The following is a 25,592-nucleotide window of genomic DNA, read 5'->3' on the forward strand; positions in this document are numbered from 1 at the left end:
CATTGAATATCATGATACAAGAGAAAGCTCACCCTATCGATGAACAAATGTTTCTATGGTTGGTGTACCTAAGGGTGAATTCATAATGATTCACGAAAAGGGATTTATTTAGTGCAACGTAGTCCTTAACCAATGGTAAGGTGTTTTCCGCACATCTCTAAGTATTTATGATTGGTGGTTGCAACGAATTCTATGAATTTCCCGCTTTTTAGAATGCTGTGGAAGCATAATGATGCATTCGATGAATATAAATAATAGATTGTGCGTGTTTTAATGCATTTCTTTAAAACTGATAATAATTTCCTGCTATCGTCGTTGATGCAGTTGAAACAATTTTCTCGGTAGTTAAAATTGTGCCTTGGAAAAATGTTGGATATGTCATGAAACTTTTACATTGAAAAATTTACCCTTCTTTGTGAAGATGTACATACGATACTGCAATAAAATATTTTTAGTGAGGTGAAGTGAAACTCATGTACAATATGCAGTGCCAGTAATAAAGGACTTAAAAAGAAACCCAGTTTCTATCATACTGGCTGTTGAAGTATGAGTTGTTATTGCAATTGTAAACTCAAGACTAATGTCATAAGAATTTAAGGTTAGATACGCGTCATAATTTGCATATTATATCTTTTCAATAAAGTATTGTGATTAAATGGTAAAAATGCTTAATTGAATCAACTAAAACAAACAAAATGTACAATGCAGGTAATATAAGGACATCCTTGTTCAGCGTACTAATGGTGCACATCCCTCTGTGCATATACTAAATATGCAATGCTAGTATCAGCATGATATGTTGCAACTTTGGTTACTGCAATACACATAAACATGTTAGTATACATTGGATCAGTATGAACGAATTACAGATTACGATTGTTAAAAAGCCCAAATACATTATTAATATTAGATACCTTATAGGGCGGATCAAGATTATGATATGGGCCCAGGTACAGGAATGATGGTAAATGATTTTGATGATGAACGGACTTTAGACGAAGAAGAAGCTTTAGAAGGTAGTGAAGATTCTCACAACGAGTTGTCCAACTTGCAAAAGGTATAATTCTGGGGTGTTTGAGCTAAATATTTAACATATACAATGTTCACTTTGTAACAAGATTCTGATCCCAACTATTCTAGGATCAAGCCTGTGAAATGAAAAAATCAAGCCCATAAATAATTACAATTATGATAAGTTTCTACAACACTTTGGACTCAAAGTGCGTTCTCGTAGTGAGATTCGTATGTCTAGTCTGTTTGTTATATCCGGCATGATGATCATTTGTGTTCTTGTCTTCTTTCAGGAAGGTGATATGCCACTAAAAGATCTGCTTGCAATGTATGGATACGGGGATCCATCGACAGAAAATTCAAACAGTTCTGATCAAATGTTAATTCCATCTGGAAGTGGGGATCCAGAGGTTGAAGGACAGTATTCGGATAAGGGTGACAATGATGCTGATGACGACGATGACGACGATGAAGCAGACGCGACCAGTAACGAGCCAGATCTCAAGCAATTTTATACCGAAATGTTGGTAAAAGGGAAGGATTCAACGTCGTTGGTGTCAGGATCGACAATGAAAGGAAACAACGCTAGTGGTGCGACTACTGTGGATAATAGTAGGCGACACAGAATTCACGATGACGACGACGACGACGAAGATGGCGAAGCCGAAGAATGTTCTATGACCGATAATTGTAGTAATAATGAAAACGTAAGGACTTCCGCTGCACTGGGAGGTAGTGGTGCCGCTAAATGCAGTGGTATAAGTGGACTCGGTACCACGGACGAGAACGTTGTTGCTGGAATAGAGGGTACCGGTACCAGTGGTACAGTAGACGGGGGAGAAGATGGAATAGTCAGCAGTGGTATAGGAAGTGGTACTTCAAGATTACTGCGAAGTGTTTCACGACCGCAGAGCGAAGAAGAAGAGGACGATTGCGATTACAGTCCGGATGAAGAAGAATGGAAGAAGACAATCATGGTTGGTAGTGATTACCAAGCAGCTATACCAGAAGGTCTGTGTCGTTACGACGATGCTTTACCTTACGAGAATGAAGACAAAATGTTATGGGATCCCAGTCATATACCAGAAGAAGAAACCGAAGAATTTTTAGAAAGGGCCCAATTACCGGCTGTAAAGGGTGGTTCTTTGCCCACCGGATCTCACATCAGAGACGACGAGCAAGCATTATATTTATTACTACAGTGCGGTTACAATCTCGAAGAAGCGTTAAGAAGACGTAGAATGAACGTTGTTCCACCAACGGATGCAGTTAGTCTTTGGTCAGAAGAGGAATGTCATAATTTCGAATCTGGATTACGAAGTTATGGAAAAGATTTTCATCTGATACAAAAGAATAAGGTATGCACTGCGCATGATACCTTAAATTATATTTCAAAATAAGAATAAATATCGGGTAATAATATTACAACTGTTACTGTTATTGTTACAGGTAAGAACACGTTCTGTCGGAGAATTAGTGCAATTTTATTATTTGTGGAAAAAGACGGAACGCCACGATATATTTACATACAAGGCTCGTTTAGAAAAGAAAAAGTACGCTTTACATCCTGGCATCACGTGAGTATTTTCTCTGCACCATTATAATTTTTGATTCGGTTGTAAACGAAAACTTGAAGTATGACAAGATCGTTGAATTGTAAGCAGGGACTATATGGATCGATTCCTGGAGGAACAGGAGGGCGTACGAGATCGCAGCAGTTCACCGAATGTTCATTGCTTATTATACGGTGACGCGAAGCGACAACGATCGACTGCCAGTGCTGTGAGCAACGACGAATCAAAATCTGCTGAACCATGGGACAGTACAGCAGTTGATCCATTGGCCGATTTGAATGGACCAACGCCAGCCCCACCGCCACCGCCACCGCCTCCGCCACCACCTCCTCCACCACCACCGACAACAACTGCAGGTGTCGCTGTTTCAACCTCGAGTTCAATTATACCTACGATATCAACGCCTATGTGTTGCACCGTGTCGACTCGTCTATCGGAGTGTCCATCATCGGACACCAGTTGTTCCAACCCGCACACCTGGTCGACGTTATCCTCTCGAAGTCACTGCACCTCTTCCATCGTGACGACGATCACCATTAATACAACAACAGCCAGTACCGTTCCGATGGTTACGGCAACAGCAGTGACGAGTACAGTTACGACCAGTTCCGTCGTCACTTCCGTCACTTCGAATAATTTTTATCATGCACGAGTGACGTCGAGAAGTAACGAATCCCACGACACACCTTCACCGGAGAACATTTTACCTCATTTACCCCCTTAGCGTCGAACACGACCTTCGGGTTCTGAGCCTGGATGGCGTCAAACATCATGTTTACGCGACGCGTTCAACTCGCCGCTCGCGACACTGCTATTACCGTAATATATAATATTCGTTAATATCACGAATTATATTTTTATACTGTATCGTAGTATGACTATCGATCGCGATGACGAAAGAGATATGTTATTTCGCGACTCGAGGACTAAAGGTATTAAAGATACGTTAATTAACGAATCGAAACGGAAAAGGAGCAGTTAAAATGGCACGTGGCCACAATGGCGGATTACCATAGTTTTTTCCATTTTCTGCTTTCTAGTTCCCAACGACAACTACTCCTATCTCGTTATCCGTAGATAAAGTTTAACCAACTTAAAAAAATTAGTTTATATTATTCGAATCGATTCGCGTTTTCAGATCTATAAATATTTAAGTGTTATCAAAGTGGTGCACAATGAATTACGATCACAGAAATGTAGCGCCGGGCGCAAACTTATAAACGATAATCGTAATGTTGTCCTAGCACGTGTTTGATCGCTGATACTAAGTGTACAAAAAGGTCCAGTTTCGTTACACGATTACAGAAATTTGACGACGCAAGAACACAGTGGTAATCGTTGAACGTGGTTACATTAAATGAAATTCGCTAGATACTTGCTTGTCTTTTATTTTTATCGAGGATACACTGAATGCAACATTGAAGATGGACCAAAGTTGCCCGTCGTATGTCCTCGGACACGTTTCAAAGGCGGAACGTGTCAATGTGCGTTCGCGGTATCCCCGATTAATCATTTTTTTTTACTCTAGTTTCTTTATCATTTATACGATATCGAAGACGGAAGACTATAATAAAAATTGTTACTTTATTGTGAACATCAACATACACGGAATAATTAAATTGTTATTTCTTTTGTACGTACTTACATACACTGCCAATGGATATTTTCCTGTTCTTTGTTGCGTTTTCTTTACCATTTAAGCAATGTGACTTCTCGTATGCTCTCCTAACGTTCTCACAAATTTACGTCTATCGTTATCATCGATACTGTGTTAAATCTAACGACTCCACGACGGCTTTCAACAGTTTCCCCATCAAGGGTAAAAACTGTACGCTACTGATATTGGTAGTAAACGTTCCGGTAGTGAAAATATTTTCTTCGATCCTCCGCCCCTCAGTTTCCTTTAATCTCGCGGGTAGGATTGTTTGGAACGGATCGATCGCCAGGTTGATCGCCCTTGCGCCCTTGGCATCGGCGTGAATCAATGATCCTTCGACGGGCCAGTTGTCGGGTGTGCCTCGGTGTTCAAGGAAATCGAAGAACACTCCCAATTCCGTGACCGTTTCACGCGCAATCAGCTGACGGTCTCGAAGGGCGATTCGTGGACTTCGAACACCTTCCAAAGCTTGGCACAGTATCAACACAAGATTAACTTCCAGCGCCAATCTCGTGTTGTTCTCGTCCATGGATTCGAACCAAGGATCGCTGAATTTATGGTATTTCGCCGCTGCGAATCTTTTGGTGTCGCTGCCGCTGCTACCACCTCCGCCGGCACTACCGCCACTGCCACTGCCGCCGCCACCGCCGCCACCACCTTTCGCTACGTGCCTGCCACTCGTCAGAGCGGTGGCTCTAGAAAGAATGGTGTTCTCGCAAATCAGAGGATCGTAGGGTCTTCTGACGAGCCTCGGACTGCTCAGCAAGGGTACGGTCACGTCGAGACCGCTCACGTACACCAGGAAGTCTCCACCGGCCGCAGAGGAGGATCTCGAGGCCGAACCGGAAGAAGCTGCGTGGATGATCCTTCTCAGATCTTTGCTGGAGTGCATCCGACGGTCCTCCGGCGTCGCGTGTTCCCATTCTCGCTTCGCGGAATCCATCTTGTCCAATTGCCCGGTGAAAGTGACGGACGAGCTGCTGACGGTTTGAGACCGCGAGTGAAGCGCCTGGGTGAACAGCTGAGTCGAGCTGATGATCGTTCCGTAGGTCAGTCGCGGGCCCGAGCACATACTCATCTGCGGTGGGCCAAAGTTCATTTCCGCCATCGGAGTGTACCAAAAGTCTTGCGTGTATATGGTGTCCACGAGGGTGTTCAGCCTCGGCGAGAAATGTACGAAGCTGAGCGCGCAGGTGGTGTTTATCACGATCAGCTTGTTCACAAGAAGCTTCAGTTCGCCGCTCGGCGATCTCTTGTCGCACGACTCCAATTCCTCGGCGCTCTCCATGCTTATACCGTCGATGATGAACTTGAGGATTCGCGGCCGTAGCAATAGGTTCACCGTGTTGTCGTATGCTAGGTACATGCATTTGATCAAGGTCTCGCAGACGTTCGGTTGGACCGAGTTCCAAATGTACGTCTGCGTCGCCATGGTGTGAATCATGGCCACGAGAGATTGCACCAGGTCGGCGGCGAGAAGATCCGCGGTATGCCTCAGTAGCGTCGAGGCGACCATCAGCTGGTACTCGTGTGAGTTCAGGAACATTAGGATCGACTTGATGTAGAGGGTGGGCGTTTCTCTGGTGACGAGTCCGGTCACGAACTCGAGGCCGAGGGTGTAAAGAGGCCACCAGTCCTGGCATCGCCAGTCTCCGTTCGGCCGGTCCTCGTACAGCGAATCCAGCATGCTGTTGCCGATCTCCGCCGGTGGTATCAAGCTCAACCATAACTTTGCGATGTCGTTGTCGCTGATCGGGTGCAAAGCGTACGGCGAACGAACGATCAGGTTGAGCAGGTTCAGCGCGGCGCCGCTGAATCTCAGATACGGATACTTCTGCATAGTGATGCCGATGCACGCCGTCAGCTCGGGTATCATTTGCCGAAGCTGCACGCAACCGGACTTCCTTTGCCGCTTCGACAGCGAACTCCGCTCCACGTACGAGCGCAACAGCTGCGTGACCATGCACACGGCCAACGTAGCCGGCAAACTCTCCCGAATCCCCCGTAGAGTCTCCGCATTCCTCTCGTCGGCGTTCTTCTGAGCGGTCACGCTGTCGATTGTTCCTTTCTCGTCCACGACCCGTACGATCGGCTGTTGCTGCTTCCGTTTCTCGAATTGGATCGCAGCTTCCTTTAACTCTTCCAGCTCGCTCGCGGCGATCGTGCAGGAATGCGCTAGAAGATACTCCAGACTGGTCGCGTCCTCGCGCAACGTGCTCTTCACGCACTGCACGCACCCGAGGAGCAGAGACATCAGCGTCTGACGCAACGATTTCCCGTAACAGCGGTACGCCTGTCCGATCTCTTGCATCAACTGCGTCAATCCCGATTTGAAGATTTTCGAGTCGTCGACGCACATCTGTTTCCACGAGGTGATGCATCGAAGCGACAGAGAAGCTAACAGCATCGTGACCTTCCGATTGGCGGGGTCCTGGGATTGTTTCACTCGTTCCAGGAGCGACTCCAGGGAACGCTGGGTTATCAACTGCGTTTGGATCACGTTCACAGGATAGTTGCTCGCGATCCTTTCATCTGTCAACGTCACGATGAAGTTGTACCAAGACTCTAAATTAGTCTCGTACAGCGAATAACCGGTGATACTGTTGTCGTGCTTCTCGTAATTAGACGCCTCGCTGTCCGACGACGCATCCTCCAGTATGTATATCGCCAGCTTCTTCCAATGATCGTTCGATTTGTCCAGGAGTTTCCTCAAATTCGTCGAGAAGTCGTCCTCGAGCAGAGAGTTCTTGAACAGCTCCAAGGTGATTATGTCCAACAGGTGAGAGTAGCCTTTCGTAGCAGGCACTAAGTCTCTGAAAAGCGGGGCGAGCAGATGAGTCCAAAATTTCTCTCGTTTCCGAAAGAAATTGACGAGAATCTCGTTCCTGTGGTACCACATCGCTCGCAGCAGTGCCATCGTGCTGTTGTACAGTTTGTCGCAAACGATGTCTTCCTTCTCGTAAATTCGACTCAGGTATTTGTCCAAGAACTGTCTGCAACCTTCCGTGAAGAACTCCTCGACCGACCGGGGGAAGATTCGGTTGCACTCCGCTGGATGGACGATGTTGAAGAGGGCTTCCGTTAGTCCGGGTTGTTTTTCCAAGCAGACCGCGACCAGTTCGAGGATGGCCACTTTGATGTCCGCGACGCAAGTCGGCGACATCAGTCCTCTGCGAGACGCGAACGTTTCTCGTATAGCCGTGCCGTCCATGCCCATGCAAACAAGCAGAGACATCGACGATCCTTCGGCGAACTTTTTCAGCAGTCTGACTGCCATCGCCTGCAAGGGAGGGCTGAACCAAACGTACAGATAATTCACGATAGTCGGTACTATTAAAAGACCGTTAGGCACACGCGGCGAGGAATACAGGGCAACTTCCAACGGTGATCTGTCTCCCGTCTGAAGACCCAGCGACTTTCTGAATATCAACAGCCTGTTTACCACCGACAAAGCCAACTGTACGCTCTTGATCGCCTTGAGTCCCTTCCCGCGAATCCAATCCGTTTCCGCCATCATCTTGTTGTGCAGGGTACGTTCGCCTGTACGGATTAATTTGAGTAACGCGTGCCTCGGCTCTAAATAAAGTAAACTGTACGCAACGACGAGTTGTAACTCGTTGCGTATGTCGTCTTTCGACAGGCTGGATTCCAGCGCTCTGTGAAGACAGAACATACTTTTCAACCATAGGTCGGTCCTCTCAGCGTCCGAGTCGAAGTACCAGGAATCCAACTTTGGCAACACGCCTTGCAGTAGAAACACCATACCAGGTATTTCGACCGTGTACAAAGCTTCCTCGTTGTATTTTCGAATCAAGTATTTTGACAAGATGTCCAGGTACGCGTTCAAAATTGGATAAGAATGCGCGATCGTTTCTATGGCCGATAACCAGGATGCGATTATACCACCGTCGAAAGAAACCGCTTCCGCGAAGTCCAGCGCCTTTTGGTAACGGTTATTGAACCTGGGGTAAACACCCGCACGCATTCTTGCGAGTACTTCTTCGGGATACTCGAGGATTAGCTCGGAAGAGATACCGATACAGGCTGCAACTATTTTGTATATGTACATCTTGTCCTCGGGTAATACTGGATAGGAGAATCGATTGATGATTTCGAAGCTTAATTCCGTTGGAATAACCATGCTTTGTCGTATCCCTATGTACTTGGCCAGCTTTCGCAGCAGCTTTAAACCCTGTGAAACGTTCTCCGGTAAATTAGTGGTCATTTCATTGGTATTTGTCATTCTGCCGCCCGCTTGAGAGAAAAGCTGTTCCATCTTATGATGCAAAGCGTCCCAGTAGCTCGCTTTTTGCCGGAATATCACTACCTCGCGGTCACTCGACAGTATGCGTACATTTTCTCGAGGAGTATCTTCGGATATCGTATACGAGTTTTTGTGAACTACGCACTCTTGTTGGTAAGGTTTCAATGGCCTGCCGTGTTCCCGTTGACGCGGCAGTTCTAGCGTTAACGATTGCAAATTTTCCAATTCTACTGCAATTCGTTCGGCACTTGATTCAGAGGCACTCGCCAGTCCAATCGCGATATTGGTTAAGGGCTCGAACTCGTATGGGAATTGTTCCGCGGCGAACTTGTAAATTGGCCACAAACCGTCCTCGCGTTCTCGCCAAAATCGAGCTGCAGTTTCCGGGAACTGTACCGCAGCGGCCACTGCATCGAAAATACCATTCAACGCGCTAACTTTATCCTCGTCGACAAAAACGCATATCAAGCTCAAGAGATTGTAGACGCTACTATGCACGACTTCGGCGTAATGAGTTTTCTCGCAAATCATCTCGCAGTTCATCAGTTCTTGCAAATAATGGAAAACGTCGAGTTGTATCGCTTTGATACCAAACCGTCGGAATCGTGTTAACGTGTCTATATTATCGGGATCGATTGCATAGTTCGCCAACATCCAGGACAAAAATAGTGGACTGTCTTGCGGGCAATTATCGCGTACACATTTTTGTTCGAAAATTTCTTGCATACTATTTCTCACGCTCCTAACCCAGTCTTCCATGTCGGTACTGCAAATAAGATATAGCTTTATTCTTAAAGTCTTCATGTCAGACGTTGATAAGGTTGTACGAATAACTTACTGTTTTCTCACATCTAACGCTACTAAGATCAATGCTGCTTGACTATGATGAATTTCCTTAATTTTTCTGGCAATTGCCTTTTTGTCTTCGTGACTCTTTGTACTTGCTAAGCGCCTAGGTTCTCCCTACAGAATCATTGATACATGAATTAAACATAAATCATTGTCTGTGAATCTGCTTTTTATAATATACTTACCACTATACTTTCGTACAGCTTCAAAAACTCAGTGTCGGCGATATGTATGTCGTGGATAATAACCGTTAATATGTGAAGTAATTCTCGCATTTCAACTAAACTACTATTATAGAGCCTATGTAAATACTCCTCTGTACACAGCTGCGATCGAATAGGTGGGTTTACAGTCTTTAGCATTTCTATTTGTTTTCTGATCGATTCCAAGAGGGTACCGAATAAAATATTATCAAAAAATTTCGCAAACTCCTTTTGGTAGCGATGCTCCTTCTCTTTATATTCAACCATAAGTTTAAGGCACTTTATTAAAGTCATTCTTTCAGAATAATAAAAATTCCAAATATCATCGATCAATGCCTTCATCGAGGTGAAGTCTATCAGTTGAGATGCAAAAGTTTCAGTGCAATTGCGATATTCGTACTTAATAAAATTACAAACTAAATCCCAGGTAAGTGTAGCATCCAAGTTCTAAAGAAGTAAATAAGAAAATGAGACACAGAATGATTGAAATAAGAGAAAGTCCTATTAAGAATACCTACTAAAAGAGGAGCAAGTTTGCTGATTAGTTCGTACATTCTAGGAGAAGGATCATTTTTTGGGATGTTTGAGAGGGAGGCTTCCGTAAATGGCTTAAAGAATAGAAGTCCCTCTTTAAGCAGTTTCGTTTCCTTTTTAATTTCATCGTCAACCAGTTGTTTCTCGCAACGACACACTGTATCGGATATTAAAAGCCATAATTCTTTGCAATACCTGTGAAAACAATAATTACAATCGAACGTCAGCTGTCGTAAACGAAGGGTAACTATTACAAACAAAATCAAAGAATTGTGTCGCGTGTCATTAAAAAAGTAATCAAGCAAATGTTTACTCACGGCAGACTTTCCACGGCGTGTTCATTCATTTTTAACGTATCGCACTGTGCGATTCATAAGAAATATATTACAAGCTCCCACGCGACAACTGAAATATCTTAAATATTAATAACTACAGCATCCCTGCATCACATATCAATCAATGTTGCTACTTGTCGTTGAAATATATTGTTTATAGCGGTACATAACCTCCATCCGAAAGCACACACGAATAACCTGTGTGAACACTATTTAAATTGAAATGTCCACAGAATTCATAGAGAGCAGCACAGTCCACTATCACTGATTGGTCAATCAATTTTGAATAACAGAGAGTGGGGGACATAACGGACTTCAAAGTAAGTGGCGTTGGCAACACTGTTCAACGTTTCCCGCTAAAAGTTATCGCGCGAGAGGAGCGAGATGTTCGAAACAGTGGAATTTCAAGATTATTTTCTTCCAAAGGAATTATTCAGAGTACGTAAATACGCCTATTTCCATTTTGCAACTTGAATTTTATCAAAAAAAATTCCATCGAACGACAGATAATGAAACATTGAACCCAATCAATATCCGCTTCATTACGAACAGAACGAAGGAACGTTAACAATCCTTCACCATTGAAGCAGTCTAAAACCACAAATTAATTTCGCACTTACCAAGAACGAACAAATAATTGCTCCCCGAAGGCCAAGATAAAGATCGACAATATAGGCAAGTATCACATTGGATGCATTTGTTACGTTTAGCAGTAATTAGACCTCCGACAACAAAATCCTTCCAAATCCATTTCTCAAAGTTGGATCGTACAGTTCATATCCCTTAGTTTTCAGATCATTAAGAGAACGAACCGATAACTTCGCCAGTTCCATTCGCGAGATTTTTAACGGCCCCTTGCCCGAAGTGGTTCAAACTGATCGGCACCTATACCACGTTTGAAGTGCCGTATTAGGTTAGAAAACGAAGTCCGCCATTCAGGACGAATTGAAAACATCAAAAGCCGGGAAACAATGATACCCGGGCCGCGAGATGGACAGATAATCGCGGATAAAGAGAATGGTCCATGGGGAAAGAAAGCGAACAGCACTCGGGGTTGGTTGGCGGAGATAGGGGCCGCGTCAGGGCGCCGACGCGAGGCGTCGGGGCGCTTTACGCCGTTTCACGCCGCTCACGACGTAGACGCTTCACGTCGACCAGTACACGTTCGTCTTGGGCATCGAGCGTATCGCGTTCTCGTCGCTGCGGTTTTGAGACGTTTGGTAGCGTTGGGCCGTCGAACAGAATCGAACGAACCGTACCGAATAGAGCCGCACCGCGTATACACGATGTTACCGCGAACGTGAGAAAGACAAGCGCAAACGAGAGGGAAGCGTGGCTTCCGTTGGGGTTACTATGCGACCTAGCGCCGAAACGATTCTCGTAAATATCCCATTGTTCCGCGGAGACGCACCATTTCCTAAGCGACGCGTTTTCCCATCGAGTCCGAGTCGCGGTCCGCGCCGCCGTTGCCCGTCGCCGTCGGTCATCCGTCACGCGTTCCGTCAACTATCGAGCGAACTAACTTCTCGCTAACTTTTCGTCGAGTGCAAACGCGCGAAATTGACGGAATGCTCTGAAAGCGAACGGGACAAAGGCAAACGTGTTTTACCGAGCACGTTGCTCCACGGGAAAGTAGAGCGGCCGCGGAGATGCGGAGCGTCGTTAGTGTTCGGGGAACTAAACGCTGGTTCTCGGACTGGCGAATACGTTGTATAATATATTCGATCGGGTACCGGGTTGGGCGCGTGGCTTTCCGTGACGCGTGTACCTCGGGATTCCTGTTACACTATGGTCGCGTCCGTCGGGAAATACAGATATACGCGTGTACGCGACGCATCGCAATTGCGAAGAGTATTCTCGCGTTTAGCACGGTCCCACGGATTTCCAGCATGCTGCAGCGAAAGTATACCGCGGCTGCACTCCGTCTGCTGCGTCTGTAATTTAACCGCGGTTTGAGACTTCAACTTTGCGACGGAGGTGTAATATTGTAACGCCTTCCTGCACCATCGATATCCCTTCGATTTCGAAGGTAGCCGCGCTGACCGGTTCATCCGCGAAGTAACTTGTGAGCAGCAGCCGCAGTGTACTTTTCTCGTTTGAACGCGGTACCGTCGGATGCGGGAGCGTTTCCATGTAAATCGCGAGACACCGAGCACCGGAGACTCGTCGCCGATCCGTCGGCGGCTGGTATCGCTTCCGGTGTAACTCGGTTCGGTGAACCGGCGGACGCGCGCGGTCCTCGGACTCGACGGTAACTCGGTTAGTCGCGCGTACTCTCGCGTTCAACGGCGCGAATGAATCGGCACGTGTCGAAGTGTGCCGCAGGTGGTGAATCGGAGCTGAGATGCATAGTGCCGCTACGCAGCGTCCTTTCGTGATGAACTGAACGCGCCAGGGGGGCAGTTTTCCGCGGGTTTTCGTCCCAGGGAACACTGAAAGGATAAAAGTACAGCTCCGCGAGGAATACTGCTGGAACGGGAGGGAACGAAGGGAACGAACGGTGTAGCTGGCCTTGCGTGGGGGGCAGTAGATCGGCTAGAAAGGGATGAGAAAAATGAGGGCCTCGTTGCTGTTGCTGGGGGGCATCGTGGTACTCTCGGTCGCGGTTGCGAGAGCTCTTTCGTGTGTGTGCTCGCCCCTCGAGTGTGAGGTTCTTACGGACGAGGATTGCCCTGCAGGCCTCATCTCGGACCCCTGCGGGTAAGCTGCGCTAGTTTCTCTTTCTCCTCTTTTTTTTCCCCCCTTTTTTTTTACCCTTTTCTTTTCTTTCCTCCTCGTCCCTGGAAATCGCTCTTCATCGTTCGCAACATGTAAAAATAATTCCACGCGATACATACCGTCTATACATGAATCTATATATCTATGCAGGTATGTGCAGGCGAGTGCACACGTACGTTTCGCTCGAAACACGGACGTCACAACGGGGCCACGATGCAAAAGAGACTTTGTCGGTCTGGACGCTACTCGATTTTCAATCGGGACATTCGAAGCTAGACTTGCTTAGCCTTTTAGCTACGGCTCGACCAGCCAGCAAGCTATACCTCTGTGCAGAGAGGTTTGACGCGGTGTGTGTAAATGTAATATCACTGCGATTCGAGACTGATAGAATTGTCCACTGGTGCGTTGGATTGAATCGTAACGTGCATAAATATCGACGACAGAGAAAGAATCGCGTTACAGCGGTGTACCGTTCGAAAAGATGATACACGCGAGAGCTGCTACAGCGGCGTACAGTAGCTAAAAGGTTACGGTAGCCTAGACTTTGAAGGATACAAAACTCCGCAGTGTTCTCCGGTAAACTCGCTTCGCCGCTGTTGCGAACACCACCGCGAAAAGGCGAGCGAGTCTCGATGTTCCGCGACAATGTCCTTCGAATCGCGAACACGGTAGACAGTGGCTCGTTCGGCTGCGACGTTTTTCGTTCGAAATCCGTACCTACGTGTGCATCTTCGTCCGCGACGAGTTCTTACGGAGTATATCGACTTAATTGACCGAAAAACTCCAATTTGGAAGCCGGAAGGCAAGAGCGAATGTAAGGGTTTGTCGGGACGTCTTCTTGCAGCGTTTCTCCTCCGCGAGAAATACAATTCTCGCGAATGTTAGTTTTTCGCGAGGTTGCATGGCAAAGCCGGCCTTTCCCCGCGCGCTGTAATCATTCCGGAGGATCGCGAGCAATTAAAATCCGCGGTACAATAACGGCTCCCGTTCTCTCCTCCGGCAACGCGGAAGAAAAAATTCTGTTCTTTGTCGCGCAGCCCTCTTTGTCTAAACGCCGCGAGCGGATTTTATTCCGGTGCTCGTAGGGTGTCGATGGAAAATAGGGCATGATAAAGCGAAGCTGGCGTGTGCACACACGTACGCGCGTGCACACGTTCGAATCGGGAACGATCAAAAGCGTCGGTCATCGAAATTTTATGCTCCCCTTTCGCCTCGACGGTCGATCCGTTCATTGTCCGCGGTCGTGTTTAACGCGTGTCACTCCAATTTAGCGATAAATAAAACCAATCGAGGGGTTATGCTATACCGGACGGACACTTCAGTTCGACCCCGCGCGATCGCGACGCCGACCCCGGTCCGAATTTCCTTCGGTGTTAATTCTCCGGGCGCGTTCCCACCGGAGAGATCGGCGCGTTACCCGGGCCAACGGGGGAGCGTAGATCGGAATCGTAGCGGTAAACCTCTGGAAAGCTGTGAAAACTCCGGGCGAGTGACGTACCATCGATAGACGATAAAAGAGTTATCTCGGGTAACGGACCGCCACCCGTGGACCCGCGCGGAATAAACATTTTACGACACCGGGCCGAAATCGACCTCTTCAAAGATCCGGCCCGGCCGGCCAATCGACAACATCGATGGCGAATTCTATCAGGAACACGGAATTTCGGATGATCGAAATCGAAAAAGCCTGATACACCGCTCGAAGCGGCTTAATCGAAACGCTTTTGGGCGAACGGCGACTCTTTTTTTCCGCTGCAAGCACCACTTTAACCGCCTTTGCGTGCCAGCGACGAATAATTTCGTTTCGAGCCATCGCATTGGCATAAACGCGCTCAAAGCTTTGAACCCGGCGCGACGCGATGCGACACGGCGCAACACGGCGCGACCCGTCGTTTTTCCATGGGGAACGCGAGCTCGAACTCGGACAAACTCGTCTCTCGAGCGTAGAAACCGCACTACCCCGGGAAACACGCGAAACCACGATTTCGTCGTTAAAACGCTTCCTCGACTGTTGTCGGAGGAACTCTTTTTCTTGCGATTTGATTTTCCTTCTTCGTCCGCGTGCGTACACGTGGCGTATTCGTGCAGCTATACGAAGCGGCGCTCGCTCTAGCGCGGTGAAATTGAAAATCTAGAACGCTCGCGTTTAAAGTTCAATTGCCATTCGGACGGTTAGGCCAACGAATCGCGTTGATCGCGTTACGTTGCGGTGGGCCGGACGAACTGTACGCGAGACGAACAGCCGTAAATAGTTGTAGTAGATTAAAAGAGAAACTATGCCCCGAGTCGCGCGAATTACACCCGCCGCGTCGGCCGTGGAGCCGTTCCGCAGCGTTGCCGGCTGGGATGGGAAGGCAATATAAAAGGATTGATTGTCCCTACGACCGTGCCGTGAGGCGAAGTAATAAAATAGCTCGTCGTAGTCGGATATTTTCTGTACGGCGCACAGAGCGGTGCCGCGCCGGTTCTTTCCACGTATTTCCTTTTTTTCAACTCGTATTTCCCGTCCTCCTCCGGTCTCCTCCGTTTCTCGATCTCGCCGGGGCGTCGGCGTTATCCTCGGACCATCCGCAACTTTTCCCGGTGGGTGGAAGCCGAGAGCTGAATGTCGCTTAGTTTCGTCGTCTTTATTACGTTTCAGCTTGTTTTCATACTGGCGAAGAAAATGCTATTTATTTCGATGAGATTTTACGAATCCCGAGCGCTACCGCCGGCGTCTCTCGGCTGATACCGAGAACGGGCATCCGGTGGAAAGCCCGGAAAATTCGATTCTTCGATTCCCCGGTTCCCCGATTTCGATAAATTCCAGCAAGAGAATTCAATGGTCCCGTTCCGATGCTGCTTTCAGATGCTGCAAGGAGTGCGCCCGCGTCGAGGGAGAGACGTGCGGCGGCCCCTTCGGCTTTTCCGGGAGCTGCGCCGCTGGCCTCCAGTGCGTGATCAAAAATCTTTTGCCGAACGCCCGGGAGGTGGACGAGGGAGTCTGCACGAGTAAGCGCCATTCATTTGCCTCCTCTATGTTACGACTTCGTTTGCGATTCAACGCGCGATCCCGTCATCCGGTGATTAACGCGGACAACGCTGTGCTCGTACGTTCGAAACGATTCGGCCGATCGATCGATCGGGCCCGCGAGAAATTTCAAGTTCGATTGTAGCCGCCATAGCAGCGTTTGTCCCGTGTTTGCCGCGGCGTGCGGCGAGCGCCGGCTGGTTAACAGAGCGGCGTTACGACTAATGATCCTGCATAAACAGGGGGGCGATTGTTTCGTTGAGGATGGTGATACACTGTTACGCGTCGCGGTACAGTTTCGATTTAACAACGGCAGGAACGAGAGCGCGGCGAGAGCGAGACCGACGCCGCGTGCGCGTGCACCTGTGTCGCGCAGATGAGATTTTATTCGTCGCGTCGCTTCGTAACGCGGCGCAACGGGAACTGCCGGTTTCAAAGATGACGCCTTGATTCATCGTGCAGCGAACGTGATCGATATCGAGGCATCGGGACCGTAACAATTGCCAAGGGACGTTCACCCCCTTTACGATTTCTTTCTCAATTGCGCAACAGTGATACCTTATTGTTGGCAGATCATTAGGGAAAAAGGAGAATTCTGCGTTTGTTCCGTGTCTACGGTTACCTCGAAGCATTGACATTTATAATAGAAGAATTGTATTTAATTTATACTCGAGAGAGTTAAGTTCTATTCGAAATCTCCACGAGTCCGATATTGTAGGGCAAGGGGTTAGCGGTCGTTAAATAGGTGAAAGAGTACGCGTTCTTCCCGAACGCGTTTAAACACCGTTAACGGGGACAGTCTTTTGCGGCCATAATAATCGATACGGCAAGGTAATAATAGTAATCCGCGGAGGGCATATAATTATTACGATGCAGAGACGAATCTATAAATAGAACGTCCCGCATTATCCTCGGGAACGCTCATTTTTCGTCGACGAAGCACTATTTCGGGTCTCACGAGCATGCACAAGTATTTACCCGGCCGAGGATGGGACGTTGAATAGCGTAACATACTTGTCTATTTCGGAGCAGTAGTCGAGTACCAGCGAAATGATCCCGAAGGATCGAACGTTCCGATACGCGCGGACCGGAATCGATATCGGCCGTGGCGTTTCTTCGGGCTTTAAACGGCCGAATGGTTTTTACGCTCGACGAATGTTTTCCGTTTCGATCCCGACGGATATCGTAAAACGCCGGCGACCGACGCACGACGGGCCCGGCGAGGAATCGACGCGATCGAAAGCGTTTTTAAAGACGTCCCTTTGGCTCCCGGTTTTTGCGGCAATCGGGATTATCCGCGGAACATGTTTTCTTTCAATTCTCCCGGTTTATCGATTAATCGATTCGAAAGTGTACGCGGCTACAAACGGTGAACGACAGACGACGAACGGCGCGCAGCAGTTTTTATCCAATTTTCTTGAAGGTCCACCGACGACTAGCAGCCCCCACCCTATACTTTGCACCTTGGCTCTCCTTTTACTACTTCTTTTCAACCGTCGACCTACCTACCCCTAACTCCCGCCATCCTCCCCGCCCCCCGCCGCTCGGCTCCTTCGAAGTTTTTAACACTTTCAACGAGCCGAGCCGTAACTGCGGACCCCGAGAGAACCAAACGAGACGACGACGCCGTCCGCGGGTTTAATTGAACAATTTTTCCCCTGCAACTTCGTGTCGCGTTATTACTTGGTTTTCCGCGTTCGAGGCAAGAAAGGCGCTTATAACGACGGCGGAAAAATCCCCGACAAAGGAATCGTGGATTTTCCGCGCGAGAGAGGAAGTTCGATGCTAAGGAAATTTCACGATGATAAGCGTTAACCCCGAATTTCGAGGTATCGAGATCCGCGCGACGATCCGTTTCGGTGGGCAGATTTTTATTAAACACCTTCGGAGCGAGCGAACGGCGGCAGCGTGTGGGTGAACGCAGCCCGTTGCAGATGGCATTGGGCCAATTTCGCGCAACAGTGCGCCCGAACATTTTTTAAGCCCCGGATGTGATCGGTAATCCTGTAAACTGACACTTGTCGCGACACGGAATCCGACTTGGTCGATATCTGGCACGCGTTAACGCGTGCGATAGAATATTTCCGAGTCGTCCCCGACTTTCCCCGTACTTCCCCGGCCAGTGGATTTTCGCGGGTGTTCATAGGCGTTCGGGTGTTCGCGCTGCTCCTCGCGCGACGACTCATTTTTCCGCGTTCGCCGGATTTCGCGCGGCTTACCGCGACGTCTCGCGATCCGAATTCGTTTTCCTTTTCACTCTTTTCGCCGCGCACCGGCGTCTTTCACTCGCGAGTGCGCTCTTATTACGGCACCGGGGGCAGTCCCAACGCGGACTCGCTTATTTCACGGCGACCTAACACGGACTGAGGCGGCCTGGTAAGTTACGGAAAGGAGGTGGACGTTGGGAAAGATTAGGGAGAGGAAAAGTGAGGTGTTCCCTGGGATCTGTCATCAGTCGACTTGTCAAGTAAGACATGGCGGACCTTGCCTTGGACGCTGGGACTGGTGTTAGAGATTTATGGACGGTACATATACAAATTGTGAAGGATTAGGCAGTAAGAAAGATTTGTAGCCTGTTGGTAGGTAGATGGTGCGAAAAGCTACCACAATACTACTCACTTAACCCTTTGCACTCGAGAGGTGACTCTCAGTCAGATTTCACGTACAAAACTATAAAATTTGATATTCAATATTGAACTGTATATAGCATCAGTGTGTGAAATACTGAGATAAAAAAGCTTTGTTTCTCAGTTCACTTCCTCTTTGAGTTAATTTCAGAAACATCGTCTGTGTCTAGTTAGAAAATGTTAACCTCTAACGAAATACTTCCGAGTGCAAAGGGTTGACTTAAACTAGTGGCGTGTTGTAATTCATTAACGCTAGATTCACGGAGCTCGTCAATTTGACGGATATTGAGTTGTTCGAACATTGTTTAGTAACATTCTGGTTTTCCACCTAGAATTTTCGATTTATATAGACGAACACGTAGTTTCCTAACAATAGAATAAAGCGTGGAACAAGCGTCCGTGAATCAAGCGTTAATTTGTCATTCTGGTTCCGATGTATCAATCATGAAATATAATCCGATAATACATAATCGATGCGAAATTTTGACGGGTGACGAGTCACCGCCAGCAGCGAAAGGGTTGACTCGTTGAACCGTCGATCTCGGATCGTTCGCGAAAGGGAAACAGTCGAACGGCGGGACAAATGTGTCTGCCGCCGACGCGTTCGGGCAATTTTTAATCTCGGGCTACGATAGTTGAAAACTCGTTGAAAGAGTTCTCGTTGCCGGGTGCTAGAAGAAAATAAAACGACTAGCTCGGCTCGGGATCCGATCCCCCGTCGCTAGGTGGTGAAAGAAAATAGAAGAGCGGCTCGCCTCGAGATCTCCTCGATTCACGAGATCCCGTGATCCGAGAGCTCATAAACGCTTCGATACTAATTACTCGTACAATCTTCTCGTTATTATCTGGAAGTGGCAGCTAACTAAATTACTCGACTCAATTTCCTTTTCCCCGGGAATCGCGGCGGCCCTTTGTACAGTGCGCCCGACACGTGAAACGCGTCGGCTTAAGCGAACGATAACCCGATCAAAGAACTCCCCATCGTTATTTTCGATTTTCTACTCTCTATTTTCTATCTCCGTGGGATTTCGCGGAAACTTGCGCACAGACGCGATTGCTTCCGCATCGATTACTTTGCGCCGTACCAATAATCACCGTTACCGTTTCCCGTAGTCGCTGCCGACGTGGATCAACGTTCATTCTCGACTGCACGGCGTCGACTGTAAAGAGAAATTACATCACAGCAGTCGCGGGAACTATAGATTATTCGAAGTAACGCGTACAATTGCAGCTTTACTCCAAACTAGAATGCGTTCATCGATCGCGACTAAAAGTTGTCTCATCCCTGTCGTCGGAGTGCGTGGCACACGCGCGCGCGTAGATACTTAACGACGTCGGATCTCCGCGCGACGCGCATAGAAAAGTTTGAAATCAATTTTGCATAAAGGTTTCGCTGGTCCCCTTTATCCGGACGGTTGGCCGGGGAGAACGTTTAAGAAAAGAGCTGAACACACTGCGGCCCGGGATATGCATACGCCCGTTGAATTTAAGCCGATGCATATGCACTGGTACTTGACGTAGAAGCTAGGGTGCTCAGTATTCATGGAATATCGTTGCTCGAACGCGAGAGGTCGTCGCGCGGCCAGAGCAGGGATAGGGGTGAGCAAATTAGTTTAGCTCCTTTATATTTACATTAGACTGCCTCCATTCGGAAAAGGTACGCACGCTGCCACGCGCAGGTACATACGTTTGAATGCGGTGTAACGTATGTCTACCAGCGAACGCACTCGACGTCCTTTGCAACGCTGGCACCTGTTTCACCTCTGTTACTCTCCACTTAATCGGCCAAACAAAGAGAACACGCGCGTCGGGGATACATTTCTTCCCGCGGACACGTTTTATAGATTTCTCATTGTTGACGCTGGATTACAGGTCGGTTCCCCCGGGCGATCGATCGCCGCCGGCAATAAACAATCGCGGGTAAACAATTTCGCTGCGGGGAAGATACATCGGAGGACGCAGATTCGCGTCCACGGGCCATTACACTTATAAATTGGCTAATACCGAGCTGTCGTACGCGCGATTCAACCTGTACCGTTACCCGCGGCAAATATAATCGATGTTTATTACTTCGATTTGTATAACGCGCAACTCAATTAATCTGTGATTTATTCGAACGAGCCGCGGCCAAGTTCCGTATGACGCGCGCTCGTTTCACCGGTTATCTTCTATATCGTGTCCATTATCGTCGGTAATATTTTATTCGTCGAGCTGCTGTTCCGCGGCGTTATTTCTCTCGCGCTCCCGCGAATCGCCCCCGAAGATATATTCGACGGCTAGACGTTTAATTCGCGGTACCATTGATCGAGCGTAATCTGTGTCTGGCGCGGTGTACGCTTATGCGGCTCCCACGTTAGCTCCATCGACCGCCAAGCTAAAAGTGCGCGGGGGAAAGAGACTCCGCACATCGACGATCCTCGGATTGTCAACGCTCTCGATGATCGTTATTGATGCGCGGCGTTAACAAACGCGGTGAGAGAATTATAGAGGATTTTGCTTTCTGCCGTTGCGTCTCGCTTCGTCGTTCTCGATCTCGTTTCTGTCATTTGTTATCGCCGTACGCCAATAATGATCGCACGTCGAAAGCAGTGGAAATCGGTGTATCGTGAGTGGAGGAGTCCCCTTGCCTCTGTGTACTTTTAGCTCGGCGGTTGATGTTGCTAACGTGAGAGCTGCAGAGTACTATTGGGACAAGGCTGTCTAAATCGGTGCCCACGGGCACTCTAGTGGCACTCCCCTCACGACAAGTTACCTCTCCATACCTACTTTTATCTGTTTGTATTGAACACTACAGAAAACTGCTCGCCTACAGTCTCGGGCCACTAACGTAATTGGGAACGCTTTGCGAATTACTAACAAGAGAGAAACAATTTAGACACCTCTGTATTAGATCGTTCGATGGCGAGGCTGAGTATGGGTCAGATTTCATTTTTCTCGTCTCATTTTCGATTTGCTATTATAGTGTTTATTTATTTATTAAATAAACTACAAAGAGATAGGTAGATTATACAGAAAAGTCGTAGGAGGCCAGAAATCGCATGGTATTTCTAAAAGTAATAGGGAAGGAAGAAAAATTGAGAACAGTAAAATCTATTGACATTGATAAAAATTCTGTTTAGATGTATTTTAACAAAATTTGGATAAGATCTCAGGACAGCGAGAGAGATCATTTAATATCTTAAAAGCAAAAATAAGATCAAATAATATTCTACGACTTTTAAGAGATAAAAGGTGAAGAGAAGATAAAACAGGCGAACAGTTACGATCGAGGCGAGACATAATAAAATTTAGCTTACGGGAAGCCAAACGCAAAAAATTATGTTGCACGCTTTCAAGTTTGGAGCAGTGTTACTATAGTATAAATAATGAAATGGTGAATCTTGAGTAATCGAGAGCTAGGAATAAATATATAAATTTAATAAAATAAAGCTGAAACTATGGTCAAAATATAAAATATGGAAACAATATGGACAACACGTAAAAAGTACAACTGCCACGGAGGCCAACAACGACTCTGTTGTCGTAACTCTCTTACAGGCATTCTCTCCCAAAAATCATTCTCTCCCCGCAATCATTCTTCTCACTCGCACTCATCGTAAACACTCGGATGCGCCCCTGGAAAGCTGGCCCTGCAATCTTGGGTCCGCGACGTTGTGCAGGCCACTTTCCCTCGACCGTTTTACAACCTGTCCATTACTCACACTCATTCTTACATTCACTCTTCTTAAAAATACCTTAACCTACTCTAAGAATTCTAGATAAAAGCGCTTTATTTTCAAGAAATGTTCCCCCGGCCTTACAAAGTTTGGCCTGGGGTGGATACATGGTAGCGCCTTTATGGCGAAGGCAATTATGTTTCAACTAGAATAGATGTATAGATAGCTGAGTTAATTGATTATGTACAATTGTGGCTATATTACATATATACATGTGTGGTGATCTAGATAGGCGATCGTATACAAATACATAGATAAATAGTAGATAAATAACCATGAATACATAAATAAATAGATAAGTAGTAGATAAATGAATACATAAATAAATAGATAAGTAGTAGATAAATGAATACATAAATAAATAGATAAAAGACCAGTAAATAAACATACATACAGAAATAAATAGATAAAAGACCAGTAAATAAACATACATACAGAAATAAATAAATGATATATAAATAAACATAAACTACACTATTGATCAATAAGGTTACACGTAACCAATCATAACCATGAACAAAACCCCTAGAAAGGGACGTCTCTAATCTCTATGTCGTCTCGCTAGTGAAATCATCTAACACTACTTCGGTTGCACTGGGGAACACGGTCGGGCTCCTTTCGGTGAAACACGCCCTTAATAGCCGGAGGTGTTTTTCGTCCGTGATAAGAGTTTTTCCAGTGGCACGCTCGCCGATAACGACGACGGCCACTTGGCCCAAACATCGAGCTAAGAAAATTTCCGGTCGAGGTTCCGCGGACCAGCGGTGGCCGTAAACGGGCCGGTTGATCGTTATCTCGCGGTGGGACGCGGCGGAGTCCATTGAGACGAGACGAGACGAGACCAAACGAGACAAGTCGGTCTTTACGATCTCGGCGCGGCCCGTGGAGGGGAAACGGGGGAGCGGAGAGTGGGGAAAAAGGAGAAGAGGAAGAATGAGAGGAGAAGCGGCGGTGGCTTCCGCGGCGACTGATATCTGAACATTTACGGGCCATTTCCCCGTCGTTGCTCATAATGACGTTATTGCCTTTCGGTGGTTCGTTGGTCGGTCGGTTGGAAGTTCCCGGCAAACCGTATCCGAATCCGTTAACCACCGACATTATCGGTTTTCGGTTGATGCGCCGGAAATGTAAATTTTCGAAGATCGGGGAGAGGAGGCGCTCGCGAGCTTCCCATCGCGAGTAGGATATTCCATCCCGTTCGGGGAAGATTGATTTCTTTTGACCGACGGAAACGATCCGGCGAACGTAATAACCGTTCCGAACCGTGCTCCGGTCGTCCCCGTCGTTTTATTTGTCTTCAAAATACGCGCGATCGCCGGTATCGTTCGGAGCGCCGTTCGCTGAGCACGTTTTTAATACCTCTTTATCGTCTCCCGTTGAATAAGTCGACGTCGAATCTATTGGCGTAACGCGCCGTGTTACGCGCCCCGGCGAGCGGAAAGAAGATTGCTCCCGTGTTTCGTTCAACCGAGATCGCGTCGTTTCGTCGTGTACGTTTCGAGATGATCCGTGTCTCCCGACCGAGGTTGTTCCGGTAACGAAACAGACGATAGCGTTCGTTTTTCACGTTGACCAGGGAAATTCGACGACGTCGCGAGTGCGCGAGAAATCGGCGAATCCGATCGAAGGAACCCGTCGGTTTCGCGGCGGGCCGAAGCAACTGGTTTTCAGTTTAGAGGGGAGCGTGCGCGTGCATCCCTCGACTCGACGATACTTTACACTCGTAAGTGTCGGGGAGCGTGGCGGAACGCGACGACCGGCTGTTGCCGGGCGCATCGTCGCGGAAACGCCGGCGAGCCTCGATTTCTTCCTTTCGTACGGCGGCGGATTAAAAATAAAATTATGCACGCTCGTAGAAGCTTTGCGGTGAAATATTGACCGTAACGCTATCTCCGCCAGCCAGCTATCCTACGTAGACACGTACATGCATAATGGCGCGTACGCATCGTTTGCACGGTCGCGCGGCGATATCGAACTCGATTAACGGGGCGCGAGCGCGCTCCACTCTCTTACGGGCTCGAGGCTAGTCCTTCCATCATCCACGAGTTTCTAAGGGGCTGTGCACACCAGCGACAGTGATTGTTTTAACGCGACAGGGGAAGTTCTCCCGGAAGAAAGGACAAGAGAGCTTCGCGTTTTTGTTCTTCCAAAATGATACGGCGTCGCAGCGGGATTGCTTCGCTCGTGTGCGTACGCCCCAAAGCTGCGTGGCAAACGAATCGTGTAAATCGCGTCGCTACAGGATTCTCCGCGGAACGAGATTTTCGAGTGCTTTTCGAGTGTATTCCAAATGTTTTGCGAGTGCAAACGCCACTGGAACGGCTGGCTTTTTCCTTTAAGGGCCTGTGCACACGAGCGACGCGAACGCGATGCGGTCGATGCTGTAGATCCCGCGGTGGTGACGCTGACGACTACGCAGCGTGAATGTGGTCATTCAGTGCCTTTTGTTTCAGAAACAAATAACTTGTGACACAATTAAGATATATCGGTACATTATTTTAAGGTTAATACTGAAGTATTGTATGTTGATGTGAAATTTTGGACGTCGGGAACTTATCGAAAGTCGAGGGCTGATTGACGGAGAGATGAGCAGTTATGCTTATAGCTTTTTCACCGACGTGCACGTGAATATAGAATTCAGTGTAGAAGTAGAAGTCTTGCGATTGTCTCGGAAGCTAAAGAATTCCCTGGCAATATATAAGGATAAAGTTGTTTGGAATCATATCTCTAGCAACATATTTGAAAATCATTAAAATCGGACCGGGCTAAGCACATCGACAAATTGACCCGAAAAAAACAATGTATGCGTACACGTTTATTTGTATATCATTTGAGATCATTGTCACGGTTCGTTGCGATCGCGCAGCGATCGTTGCGCGAGGCCTGACGTAGCCTCTAATATTTGGGAAATGACAAACGATCGTTGCCAGAGTGTTCTGTCAATCGCGGAATCGCGTCGTTCGTGTGCGTGGGCCCTACGAGACACGACACACGCACCGCGCGATCATTTACGGGCGCATAGATGGCGTGGATTATGAAATTCCTGAATTTACCGAGCACGAGGGGACGAACTTGCGAACGATATCGCGATGCT

At 47.7% G+C, this 25,592-nt stretch overlaps 3 protein-coding genes across 9 annotated transcripts in view; 2 read left to right on the plus strand and 1 right to left on the minus strand.

Annotated features, from left to right (window-relative positions):
• The first annotated feature begins 55 nt into the window (after positions 1-55).
• LOC116433195 (mesoderm induction early response protein 1) lies at positions 56-3,959 on the plus strand. 5 transcript variants are annotated; one of them, XM_031991024.2, is made up of 7 exons: positions 56-135; positions 213-598; positions 709-833; positions 911-1,057; positions 1,305-2,369; positions 2,461-2,588; positions 2,673-3,959. In XM_031991024.2, exons 3-7 carry the CDS (start codon positions 792-794, stop codon positions 3,307-3,309), a joined length of 2,019 nt encoding a protein of 672 aa, XP_031846884.1. In that variant the 5' UTR covers positions 56-135; positions 213-598; positions 709-791; the 3' UTR covers positions 3,310-3,959. The 5 variants fall into 5 exon arrangements, with proteins under 5 accessions (XP_031846884.1, XP_031846883.1, XP_031846885.1 ...); XM_031991023.2 differs by lacking the exon at positions 56-135 and having other exon boundaries at positions 144-598; XM_031991025.2 differs by lacking the exon at positions 56-135 and having other exon boundaries at positions 144-598; positions 2,676-3,959.
• A 53-nt stretch (positions 3,960-4,012) lies between these two features.
• Nup188 (nuclear pore complex protein Nup188) lies at positions 4,013-10,645 on the minus strand. The gene is made up of 6 exons (XM_076364463.1): positions 10,410-10,645; positions 10,077-10,287; positions 9,541-10,005; positions 9,345-9,469; positions 4,231-9,272; positions 4,013-4,149 (listed from the first exon to the last, which is right to left on the minus strand). Exons 1-5 carry the CDS (start codon positions 10,436-10,438, stop codon positions 4,343-4,345), a joined length of 5,760 nt encoding a protein of 1,919 aa, XP_076220578.1. The 5' UTR covers positions 10,439-10,645; the 3' UTR covers positions 4,013-4,149; positions 4,231-4,342.
• Positions 10,646-11,593: 948 nt separating this feature from the next.
• cmpy (crimpy) overlaps positions 11,594-25,592 on the plus strand; it is a 164,655-nt gene continuing 150,656 nt past the window's right edge. For 2 of the 3 annotated variants that reach the window (XM_076365272.1, XM_076365274.1), the window contains exons 1-3: positions 11,594-11,807; positions 12,743-13,127; positions 15,994-16,136. In XM_076365272.1, coding sequence (XP_076221387.1) covers positions 12,973-13,127; positions 15,994-16,136 — 298 coding nt within the window. In that variant the 5' untranslated portion in view covers positions 11,594-11,807; positions 12,743-12,972. The remainder of the gene's footprint in view (positions 11,808-12,742; positions 13,128-15,993; positions 16,137-25,592) is intronic. The other variant, XM_076365273.1, reaches the window with a different exon arrangement.

This window comes from Nomia melanderi, chromosome 2, assembly GCF_051020985.1.
Source record: "Nomia melanderi isolate GNS246 chromosome 2, iyNomMela1, whole genome shotgun sequence".
NCBI lineage: Eukaryota > Metazoa > Arthropoda > Insecta > Hymenoptera > Halictidae > Nomia > Nomia melanderi.

Excerpts from the sequence above, each read along its gene's own strand:
- Nup188 (XM_076364463.1), bottom strand. The coding sequence starts at position 10,438 with ATGAATGAACACGCCGTGGAAAGTCTGCC. Across the intron at positions 10,288-10,409 it reads CACGCCGTGGAAAGTCTGCC|GTATTGCAAAGAATTATGGC; the intron begins GTGAGTAAACAT and ends TTGTTTTCACAG. Across the intron at positions 10,006-10,076 it reads GCAAACTTGCTCCTCTTTTA|AACTTGGATGCTACACTTAC; the intron begins GTAGGTATTCTT and ends TTACTTCTTTAG.
- LOC116433195 (XM_031991024.2), top strand. The coding sequence starts at position 792 with ATGATATGTTGCAACTTTGGTTACTGCAATACACATAAACAT. Across the intron at positions 1,058-1,304 it reads AGTTGTCCAACTTGCAAAAG|GAAGGTGATATGCCACTAAA; the intron begins GTATAATTCTGG and ends GTCTTCTTTCAG. Across the intron at positions 2,370-2,460 it reads ATCTGATACAAAAGAATAAG|GTAAGAACACGTTCTGTCGG; the intron begins GTATGCACTGCG and ends TTATTGTTACAG.